This window comes from Daucus carota, chromosome 7, assembly GCF_001625215.2.
Source record: "Daucus carota subsp. sativus chromosome 7, DH1 v3.0, whole genome shotgun sequence".
NCBI classification, from domain to species: Eukaryota; Viridiplantae; Streptophyta; class Magnoliopsida; order Apiales; family Apiaceae; genus Daucus; species Daucus carota.
The window spans coordinates 23,514,279-23,527,222 of record NC_030387.2 but is presented as its reverse complement, the minus strand read 5'-3'; the positions used below and the strand labels follow the sequence as shown (position 1 = coordinate 23,527,222).

Here is a 12,944-nt window from a genome sequence, read left to right as displayed (position 1 = left end):
ATTTGAAAAGTGCTTAAAATATATAATTTTCAATAATATTTAATAAAAGTAGGTTGATTAAATATTTGGATATATGTTTGGTTAAAATTCTTAAGTTTTAATAATTTTTTATCAAAATATGAATGGACCTAAAAATCTGGAAAATACTCCAATGTCGAAAAAGTGTTAAAATAATATGTCACAACCAGTAAAATAACATGCTGATACTTCACCATCGTATAAATAGGGTGCTGTTCCCCGACAACTGTGTGTCAGGGAACAGTTATCCAACACATGGCTCCCCAACCGTTGGATCGTTGATCCAACGGCTGGGGTAAAAGAAAAAATTTTTGGTGTTCCGCGGTTTTTTTCCGCGGATGGTATGTTTCTGCAAGACGTTCCGCGTATATTTTCCGCGGATCCGCGGGACTTTTTCAAGCGGTCCGCGATAAATATCCGTGGAACTATCAGACGGTTGCAGTTGATCATTTATAACCTAGATGTGATCATTTCAACACTTCAGTTCCAAAAATATCTTCATTTCAGCATTTTTAGCAGCAGAATTTCTTCATTTCTCTCTTCCAAGATCCATCCTTCCCTTGGGTAAGCTCCAGTTGTAGTTGTGTGTTGTTCTTATTTTGTTGTGTTGTAATGGATAAGATGTTTGCAAGATTTGAAGGTATAAAAAGTTTTAAAAAAAGTGATTATGTTGATGTACATGATGATGATGGTAAATGTGGTAATGATAGAGATGATATTGAGCATGTTAATGTTGATAGTGATGGTGAGGAGTATTTTTTTAGTGAGCAATTAGATGAAGAAGAAATTTTGCATGAGAATAGAGGTAGTATGCATAAAAGTAGTGATAATTTGCATGATAGTAGTGATAATATTGTTGACGAAGATGAGCCTAATAGTATCCCTTGCTTGAATAAAAAATTTGCTAATTTACAAAGGGCAGAAAATTTATTTAAGGCGTATGCTTTAAACAATGATTTTGCAATTAAGATACAAAACACGCAGAGGCGAGTCAATGATAAATCCATATATGGTCGACTGTACGTCTGTAATTTAGCGGGAGAAAATCGTGGGAAAAACCCCGTTGAGGACGAAGAAATATTGATTGGTAGTGTTGGAAGTGTTAAGGGCAAACGGCGTAGAGATGTGCTGCCTAGAAGTGGTTGCAAAGTTAGAATGTACGTGGTTAATAAGAAAAAATCAAGTCATTGGGAGATAACCTCTTTGGAATTAGAACACAATCACGAAGTCGTTACTCCTTCTAAGATGAGTTTGATAAGACGGGAGAGACATGTGACCGCGGCTCAAAGAAATTTAATCAAGACCTTACATGCTTCGGGTGTCCCACCAAGACAACAAATGAATATTTTTGGTCAAATGCACGGAGGAGCGGAACAAGTAGGTTTTAATAGCCAACATTTAAGAAATGTCGTGCGCGATTTTAGAAAGGACAACATGGGAGTAAACGATGCTCAAGCCGGTTTGGATTTGTTGTATCGTTTGAAAGAAGAGAGTGGCGGTAAGTTTTTTATCAAGACTCTCCTTGATGACGAACAAAGATTGAAGTGTCTTGTATGGGTCGATCCCTGCTCTATGATGGCCTACAGAAATTTTGGTGATGTGGTTGTGTTTGACACAACATATCGAACTAATAGATATGCTATGCCGTTTGTGCTTTTCACCGGAGTCAATCATCACTATCAATCAATACTTTTTGGTTTTGCACTCGTGCGGGATGAATTGAAGACAACTTTTGAGTGGGTTTTGAGTACTTGGCTAGAGGCGATGGAAGACAAAGAACCCCTAGCTATCATAATCGATCAAGATCAAGCCATGACCGTGGCTATTGAATCACAACTACCGAATACCTCACATTTGTTATGCTCATGGCACATTAGCAACAAATTCCCCGAGAAACTTGCAACATATTACTCAAAGGAAGGGTTTAAATTTGATTTCAACAATTGCATCTATCACTCTTTGACTGAAGTCGTGTTTGAGGATCGGTGGAAGGTTTTGATTTTGAAATACAATTTGGAAGGCAATACATGGCTTCAAGGGTTATATGCTTTGAAGCATAAGTGAGTCGAGGCTTACACAAGAAACACTTTTTCTGCGGGTCAGAAAACCACATCAAGAAGTGAAGGAATGAATGCCTATTTTGATGCCTATGTTGGTTCTTGCACCGGTTTTAAGGATTTTGTTGAGGGTGCACAAAAAGCTTTGGAGAGGCAATTTATGCGTGAGAAAGACGAGGATTACAATACGTATCATAGAAGTCGTTGCATGCAAATGAAAACCGCCTTGGAGCACCACGCGGCTTCCATTTATACCAAAGAAATGTTTCGAAGATTTCAAGAACAATTGGTTGAAGCAAATAAGTACTTCGTGGCAAAAGATAGAGATCGGTCCTTGGAAGATGTTGAAGATACATTCTACAAATGTTATAGACCGTTGACGGGTGCATCTCAGAGAACCACGTATCTTGTATCATTCAACAAGGCGTCATTATGGGGTTCATGCATTTGTAGATAGTATGACCATGTTGGCATGCCATGCCGTCACATTATTGCCGTGTTGACGAAGAGGTGCGTGGCGGAACTACCAGAACATTTTGTGAAACGGCGTTGGACAAGGGATGCCAATAGAGTTGATGGCGTGTTGCCATATCAAACATCCGATGTTGAATCACCATCTCATGATTTGACTCCCACGGAAAGATTTAACCACATGACCTTACTTACCATGGCTTTTAGTCATAGTTGCTCCGCGTCGAAAGAGCGGTATGAATATGCCGTTGGGGTTATTAATCGAGAAACGGAGATTATTGAGATAATGCCCGTTGACGGGGTAGAACGTGAAGGAGGTGAATTCAATACACAAACAACACAAGGAAGCGGTGAAAAGTTGCATGAGAGTATCCTTGACCCCTTGGTGTCGAAAACGAAGAGGCGGAAAAAAGAGCACCGTCATAAAAGTCCCCTTGAGGAACTTACAAAAGCAAAAAGAAAATGCCGCTATTGCACTATGTTAGGACATGATGTTCGAACGTGTCCGAAAAAAAAAGCAAGATCATTTAACAAAAGCTTCAACTGCCCAATTGTAATTAGAAATCCCTTATGTTTTATTTGTGGTTTATATGTTCTTCGTAGTAACTAACTTGTTCATTGTTGAATTTGTAGGTAAAATGACTGACGCTTCGGATAATGACTCAGTGTCACACGTAAGCAATTCATTCTCGGACTCGGATGAAATGCTAGATTCACCTACCTTCAGTGAGTTGGAGGAAGCATGCCGTCATCTTGACGAATTAGCAGAAATGTACGAACCACCTCCCCAAGCGAAAGAAGAAGACAATGCGTTGTACCCAGCTGACGAAGAGGCCTACTGCTCAAGATGTTGGACTGAAGCATGTCAGTGGTGTGCAAGCGATAACATGTTCGAAAGGGTGGCGTACAACTTGACCCCATATTTTCTCCCAATTTTGAACTTGGGTCAGGAGTACCCCCGTGGCCCAAACAAAGTCTCCCCGTGGGATGGTGGTTGGATTGTTAAGTGTGATAGGATAGCCGACATTCATAAATTGAGGCCTCGCGCGGGTTGCACGCGTGACCAAATGCGTATTGAATATGTGAAGGGTTGGGTGTCCCATCTAGATGGTGATGATACGGGGAAATGGATTACCGGCAAAGCACCATTTGCAACATTTCGTCTCTATGATGGGTCTAGTAGCATTCGTGTCACAATATGGAATGACCACAATACTCATGCCAATGTGACTGATGGTGTGCTCCGTGAAGGTTGTGTTGTCGTGCTGTACTGGGTGGCATGCTTTGTTAGAGCCGATGAACCGCCCGGAACTTCCACGCACCGATTATCGGGTGGCTTCTCCAACATTTTGGTGATTTTTAGTTAGTTAGCTTCCGACGTACCTGATTCATGTTGATTTTAGGTTTTATATGTATTTTGGTGTAAGCGTACGGAAGTAGACACCATTCAATGTATTATTGACATTAACATGACAATATTATGTACTAATAATTTTCTCATTGGTAGTTATGTTAAAATTACAGTGGGTCTTAGGACTACCTCAATTATGATGTTTGTAGTCTACTCTAATTTTTTAAAAATATTTGAATGTGCCTAGTAGCGGCAATGTGCATGCAAAGTTCGAAAAAATGGCGGTAATGGTCATTTTCAAATAGAATGGTTTCGAGTATTGGAATCTAGTTGTATCATCTTTTATAAGTCATAACACAGTTAAGGACCCCCCATATGCTATGTTAAAACAGTCTTCGCAGTTGAAAGGATGTTAAAAAAAAACTTACTGATCCTTCCGCGGAAAATAACCGCGGAACGTGTAAAAAAAACTTACTGATCCTTCCGCGGAAAATAACCGCGGAACGTCCAGGAGAAAACACACGTTCCGTGGTTATTTTCCGCGGAACTATCAGTAAGATTTTTTGAAATGTGCAGTCTGTTTCTGCACATTCCCACCTGTTTTGAAGGCCTTTAAAACAATCCCAACAGTTTCAACAACATTCCAGTTTATAAAATCCAAAAAAATAATTTCCTAAAATTTCAAACGAGGCCAAATATGATCCAAATCGCCAAAATTTTCCAGACTCCAAAAAAATGAAGTATCTCCAAAATTTACCAAATTAAATGACAACATATATAATGAAATTCCAAAGACAACACACTAAAGGGGATGGGGAAAAGCACATAACAACCACAAATTCTAAAATAAATAAAAGGGAATCGGGGAAGTGACACGGTCGATGAACGACCGATATAAACGCAAACAAATATTTCATTCATAAATATTAAACCAATCTTAACTACATGAGAGTATGTTCAAATAATTCCCTACAAATCCTCGTGGAATAATGAAATAAATAAAAGTCCTAATCACTGCTGAGATGCGCGAGCCTCTGCCTCATCCGGTGGCTTGGGATGGATCTTGCTTTCCCCTTTTGAAGCTCCTTTGCAATCCTGTAACGGAAGACCTCAAGGTCTGAAGCGTCCCACACCAAGGTAGAGAGGTCATATCCTTGCAAGAGATAATCCATATACTTGCAAATATAGACCCCGCAATCAGTGTAGTTATTCTGCTTCGGCATTGCATCCCAGACCTGGACTAGAGGGTCCTCTTCCGGCACAGTCAATCAGGGGCCAAGATAACGAAGCATCCTCGCCAACAGTCCAACCTAAAAACACAATCAACAAAATATAATTCAAACGAATGAGACTTCAAATTGATATAAGAAAAAAGAAGAAACGGAATACGTACCACGCATTCTTCTTCCTCCGCATGTTCAGCTTTGTTGGTCATCGGATCAAGCACCATGACGCCTCATTCCTTCACAGACAATACCATCAAAATCCAGTGATTCCCATTAACATTGGCCGGGACAAATATGTAGTCGACTTCGTTGATTGGTGGACCAATCCCACAACTACCCCACGTAACGAAGAAACGCTTAACCTGCTCCATGAGACCTTGTAAACCAGCTCCTTAGCCAATGTAATGAAAAATGGATCCATGAAGTAGTAAGACGGCTTCCTCGGATACACTCCCGCAGTGGCAATAGCTTCTTGACGCTCACGTAATAACCACTGCAAGGAATTAACATAGGTTATTTACAAAATAAAGGCAACACAATTAAAAAGTAGACCGGCAACACAAATGAAATAGTACCATGTATCCGTATATGATGCGGTCATCTATCCAAGCACCGGGTGCCAAGCTCTGCACTGAATTCTCCGCCAAATTGAACATGAGATCATGTTTAATTCCACCCCGAATCCCCACAAGCTGACCTCGTACCCATCCGCAGTCTCTCCTAATGGTGGCCATCTTCTCCTCTGAAAGCTTCTTACTTATCAGCCACTTCTGTTCAACAGGCCTACGTACATCCATCTTCTCGGGCCTCGAGGAAGTGGCCTGTGATGCGGGAACAGTAGGCTGAGTAGGGGCCTGTGAAATCTGCTGAGACGGCTGTGTCATATCAATGATATCATGGGAGGAGACGTCTACAACAGTTGGCCTCTTTGCCACAGCCGATAGATGGACATGCTCGAAAACCGGAGGGGTGTATGCCGGGCCCTTAACCTGTTGCATGAAACGGCAGTACGACTCAACAAATATCGGGGCAATCTCTCTAAATTCCTCGCGATAGCCTTCAGGGATGGTTGAATCAAGCTTCTTAAGGCATTCCAAACCCTTCTGGATCTGCAGATAGTTTGATGTCATGAAATTAGATACATACAAAGTACGAATAAAGGAAGCTTAACTTTAGTACAATGAAAGGGTAAACAAACTTACAAGTTGAAATGCCTGAAGGTTGTCAAACAACTCCCTGGTGGAATACTGCGGCTGTGGCACAGGCTGTGGCTTCCCAACGCGGCGCCTGGAAATGTGCTCGTACCACTCCAAGTAACTTGTGTCATCGGCGTCCAGTGAATGCTGAGCCACCACAACCTCAGGGTGGTCCACAAAACGCTCCCACTCTCCGATTTTAGCAAACCATACAGCACGCCAATCACGTATCAGAAAGACTTCTTTCTGCTGCTTGTACCGAGTCATGGATACCGGAGGGGGGGAATAGGCTGCCTCAGGCCAAACTGTCTCAACACCCTATCTGAATGCTGATACTCCACTATGTCATAATGAAGTAATGGGACCCGAGCAAGGCCAGCATAACGAGCCTCCCAATCCTCTGCAGATATGTCATGATCCCCATCCGAATCCGCTTCCATCTCATGAAAATGGGAATAGGGTGTCAAACTCAGTACGTCTGATGCTACTCCATCAAACTCGCCCCTGTAATGTGGCAAGCTATGATGAGGCGCCGCTCTACTGTCACGCCTAACCCGTTTCCTCTTCCCACCCACAATCCAGCCCTGCTCCTCAATCTCCTCCTCCTCCTCAATCTACTCGGGAATATCAGGCTCCTTCCCCTTCCCCTTACCCCTCTTCCCCTTCCCCTTCCCCTTCCCATCTTCCTTCCCCTTCCCCCTGCCCTTCACCTCTTCCTTTCCCTTCCCCTTCCCCTTGACCTTCGTCTCTTCCTTTCCCTTCCCCTTGCCCTCCACCTTCCCCTTCTTCCCCTTACCCTTGTCCTCCTCCTCATCCTCGTCAGGCATAGCCCAGAACTCAGCTACCGGATAGTTGTCCCTGCTCTCATCGGGAATAGGTCTACCAATCTGGAACCTCTCATAAGACCATAGCATCAGCAACCACACACAACATGATATCTTCTTGGCCTCCTTCTGTGTGGTGTGATACAACCCCCTGTACAAGTAAGACAACACTACCGAACCCCAAGACCATGTAGGAACCTCCCTCAGTCTGCGAAGATGGCAGAGATATCGGGGATGCACCACATTCCTACTAGTAGTAGGAAAAAGAATAGCACCTACAACAACGAACAAATAGGCCTGCGTGTGGATGGCAATCCGCTCTGGATCAGGACCGGGATCATCTCTCCCGTACGTCTCAAACAACCATGTGTACCTCACCCCGCCCCTAGTATGAGCCAACTCCACATCTGCTGTCGACAACTCCTCAAACTAGTTCCTCCGAAAATAGTCCTTCTAGTTGTCAATAGCATCTCCCACTAAAGGCCGACCATGAATGGGCAACCCCAATATGTAACCAACATCCTCCAAGGTCACAGTCATCTCCCCCTGTCTCATGAAGAATGTGTTGATCTCCGGACGCCACCTATCAACAAGAGCAGTCACTAGCCTGGCGTCAGTCTGAAGTATAAGTTTGGGATTGGCAAACACGCCAAACCCTATAGCATGTAGAATTTCCTTCTGAGCATCAGAAAGAAACCAGCTCCTCATAGACCGGTTGCCACATATACACTCCAATGGACCCCGATCAACTATCCCAAACATCAGCACTCACATGATACGAGTTATCTAAGATAACTTCCTGATTAACTGGCCCTGGTAGAATATCTTCCATCCTGAAAATTCAACATGAAATCAACATCAGACAACATAAAATTAAAAGATTCAAGTAAAGCATAAGAAGTTCATAAGAAGCGCAGAAGAACCTATACTATATTCAAACTACCTACATATACTATATCCACACAACCATTTATATGATCATATTCATTAAAATATCGGTAGGACAAGCACTAATTCCATAATCACAATCACAATCTACCTACATATACTACTAGGGATGGCAACGGGTTGGATCGGTTCAGATATCTGTGATATCCAAACCCGAACCCGAAAATTTTCACCAAACCCGAACCCGATCCAAACCCGTTTGGATTTGAAAAACAAAACCCGAACCCGATCCAACGGATTTCGGATCGGGTTCGGGTTTATCCAAACCCGAATTTCTTCAAATCTTATCTTAACTCAATCCGGCGAAACTGCAACAATCAGCTCCCCACTGTAATTGATCAACACTTGCCAAGCCGACTACCATCACCACCACATCTCTCTTTCCCATTCACTAAACAACAACCAATCAACACCTAAATACATAGACCCAGTAATCTACCTCTTTCCTCGCTCCACCTTCGCGTCGATCTATCACCACGCACTACGGCCATCAGCACTACGACTTGGACAACAGAGACGGATGGAGTTGTAGGCGGACAGTGGGTTTGGAGACAGAGCAGCGGAGGCGCACAGCGGAGTTACAGGCGGCGACTAGAACTAGGCGGTGGAGAGGCTAAGATGAAAATGAAATTAGGGATTTTAATTTTTGTGAGAGGATGAGAGGCTGAGAGTAAGACCCGTGAATTACTTACTGGATGTGGACGTCTGAGTTATTGAATTAACTTCTCATTTAGTATAATATATAATATTAAATAATAACTAAAACTAAAAATATATGTATATTATATAAGCTTAAAAAATTATAAATAATATATATATTCTTAAAAAATTATAAATAATATATATTATATATAATATATAAGAGTTGGGCTCAATGGAGACCAAAAATTTTGGAGTCATTAGAGACTACAAGATCTACCGTTAAATAATATGGCAATTAATGGACATGATTAAATATTCTTTGTCCTGCATTTCTTGTCCTGCATTTCTAGTTTTGTAATATTAATAATTTACACTATTCTTGTCCTGCATTTCTAGTAATGTATTATTAATATTCTTGTCCTGCATTTCTTGTTTTTAGTTTTAATTCAAAACTATGTTTGTAATTTACACTATTCCTGTCTCGCATTTCTAGTAATGTAATATTAATAATTTGTCCCGCATATTTGTGATATATCTAAGTGTTATTTTGTCTTGCAAGACAATGACAATGAGTTCAGTGCCAATCATAGCAGTGTCCAACTACATCTTTGTTTTGTATGCAATTATTATTTTTATTTGTTAGGATTTCGGTGATTGAACACCAATATTATGGAATTATTATTTTATGTTATGCAAGATTTAGAAGTACTGCTTGTTGTTCATCGATTTAGAAGTGCAGGACAGGATAGGGAGAGAAAACAAACGTGCAGGACAAAATATATGCAGCCGTTGGATGATTAATGATTGGATGGCCAGGATTAGGTCTCTACAGTCTCCAAATAATCCAGTCTCCATAGAACTTTCTTCTAATATATAATATATATTCTTCGGATTTTTTTTCGGGTTTGGGGTTTGGATCGGGTTCGGATCGGATTTGGATTTCGGGTCGGGTTTCGATACAGAATACGTAATATCCAAATCCAAATCCAAACTCGTTCGGGTCTAAAAATCAAATCCAAATCCAAATCCAAATCCAAAATATCGGGTTCGGTAAAATCCATTCGGGTCGAAACGGTCGGATATCCATTCGGATCGGTCTTTTTTGCCATCCCTATATACTACCTACATATACCACAATTCAAGCACACATATACATATACCACAATTCAAGCACACATATACATATACCACAATTCAAGCACACATATACCAAAATTTATTAAAATATCGCCAGGAAATTAAAATAATTCATTAAATTATACTAACAATGCTACATTCAAAAAAGGATAGCAAGTTAAATCAGCAAATCACACAGCACGACTAACAAAAACTAACAAAAAAAACCAATATTTTCTTTGAGGCATTTTACCAAACACTTCGCACTCAAAAATATATATGAACTAGAATACATGAATTACACAACATGTAACAATCCAACAATCCATTACACATCCAATCCTAAATAATGTATGGTTAAAACTAAAGATTCAAGCACCAAACAAAATTAGGACAAAACAACTGATATGCAGGGATAAAAACTAAGCAGAAAATGGGGATTTGCAGGCACCTTGTGATCGCACGCAGGATGATCGCGGGAGGGTTTTGGTGGCTGTGGTTTTTGTGTTTGATTGTAACTGATATGGCTCGTGTTTGTGATGTATACAGCTGATATGTGTGTGTTTCAACGATTTCTTTTGTTTTAAACCCGTCTGATAGTTCCGCGGATATTTACCGCGGACCGCTTAAAAAAGTCCCGCGGATCCGCGGAAAATATACGCGGAACGTCTTCAGGAAACAGAGGATCCGCGGAACAGGACCCATGTAAATATTAGCACAAGACTTTATTTGCATTGTTTTAGAAACGTTTACGCTAACTCACATGATCACATTAACGGTTATTGCATCGCTAAGGTAATACAAAAACATAGTTGCACACATTGCAACAACAAGAACTAAACCTAAGATTAACACAACAATATACTATCTATCATTTTAATTTTATTGTTGTCTACGTATATGAGAAGTTGTGCATTTTTCGGTAAAAAAAGCTCTAAATACACACAAAATATTTGGCTGTAAAAATATTATCATCATAATACGTCACAACCAACTGAATATCAAGAGTGATACTTCATTATTAGAGGAGTATCTATGTAATGTGCCAATGGTAATGGACTAATATATATATAGATACTTCACTGTCGGGAGTATAAAGATGATACGTCACAGTCAAATAATTATTAAGGTGATATTTCATGTAACAGATGAATATTGGTGTTATACATGCTTTCATTGTTAAGAACGATTATTTGTAACTCAGATTGATGATAATAATATAAGACACACCGCAACAATTAGCACCCAAAACTAACAAAACAATAAATTTTCTATTATTAATTTTTTTCGCGACCAGCAACATAGAATATATCTGTGCCTTGCACGAACTACAATGGTGCTATTAAAAATCCAGCAATTACAAGAAAAGATAAAAATATATTTGTGCCTTGCACGAACTACAATGACGCTATTAAAAATCCAGCAACTACAAGAAAAGATTAACAGAAAGATTCCCTACTTTATAATATTACTAATATAGATAGATTTGTTTAACATGATATAGTTTTTAGATAGATATAAACAATTTTGTCTAAATGATAAATTGAATTTATTTTATTTCTTAATTAAAAAAAACTATTACTTTACTGCTTCTTTCGATATGACATATTTAAAAGTTCAGTTTTTCTATGGTGTGTCCATGGACACATGCTAAGCGCGGAAAATTGTGTGCTTAGATCATTTTGATTGGCTACTATCTCTTGATAATGGTGGACCTCCCTGCAAATACACCAACCACACCAATCAAAATCTTCCAAATACAAAATTTTCCGCGTTTATCATATGCTCATGGACACACACTAGACAAACCGTTAAAAGTTTAGGTTACACGAAACTTATGATGAGTGGCTGAGCTACGGCGTGGTAATGGAGACTTATATTTTATATTTTTTCAAATAAAAAAAGCAGTTGACTCCGAATATCTTTTTATCAGGTCTGGAAGAACATGGGTCATGTTCCAGAGAGAACCATTAGAGAGAGAACCATAGAACCCTTACCTTATTAAGTAAGAGTTCTGCATCAGAACTTAAGTATTAGTTGGGGTTCTGCAGCAGAACTTCACAAAAAAAATGTCAATATCTATGGATTATATTTTTAAATTATTTTTGAACACACACAACGATGAAAAAAACATGTATTTTAGATTTAGATCCTAAAAATCTATTTAAAATTTAGGGTTCTGCAGCAGAACCCTACTGGTTCTATGGTTCTATTTTAAGGAGTGGTTCTCTCTTGAGCGCGACCCGGAAGGAACATATATTAAAAGTTAGATCATTCGGTATTTGAAATTACATATTTTTTTAATTTGTAATATATTTTATCTGATTAATTGTTGTAAATATTCTCATTAGATCATACCACTCCAGATTAATTATTAATTAGCATTTTGACATGTTTATTTAATTATTGAAAAATTATTTTAAGTAAAAAGCAATTTTGTTTGGTCTAAACATTAACATTGTGATCGATGAGTACTTCGAACTACATGATTTTTAAAAAAATTATTAATTTTTTTAATTATTATTAGATCTATATAAATATTGTAATTAAATTACTTTATTTGATTTAATATATAAATAAATATATTTCACAATTAAATTAGAAATGGTATAAGACCAGACATATAAACCCAGGCAAAGGCACTTTATAATAGTATACATATTACATATACGAAAATGTTGATCATACAGGTGGCATAAGAGTTGTTTAACGCCAAGCATGATTAGTAATCATATTATCACGTCGATCACCAGATTGTCATTGATATGAACGGGTCGATTTATTTATTAGTTTTTCATCAGTGTTGTAAAAAGCGGGAATCGGACTTAGTCGGTAAAGTTACGGAACAAGGATTAATCGGGGATTAATTGAATTGATCGGGGATTAATCGGATTGATCGGGGATTAATCGGGAATTTAATCAATTCGGCGAGCTACGGAACCGGGATTAATCGTGATTAATCACCGACTTTTAGAACAGAGGTTTTTCTATGGTGTGCCCATGGGCACACATTAAGCACCAACTCCTATGAGTTTGGTGCATTTTTATTGGTCATCTAATCATAAATAAGGATGACCCTCCTGCATATGCATCAA

General features: G+C 39.3%; 1 protein-coding gene across 1 annotated transcript; it reads left to right on the top strand.

The window, feature by feature from the left end:
* The first annotated feature begins 630 nt into the window (after nucleotides 1–630).
* LOC108194754 (protein FAR1-RELATED SEQUENCE 5) lies at nucleotides 631–2,082 on the top strand. Its single transcript, XM_017361692.2, has one exon. The coding sequence runs from the start codon at nucleotides 631–633 to the stop codon at nucleotides 2,080–2,082; it is 1,452 nt and encodes a 483-aa protein (XP_017217181.2).
* Nucleotides 2,083–12,944: the final 10,862 nt, after the last annotated feature.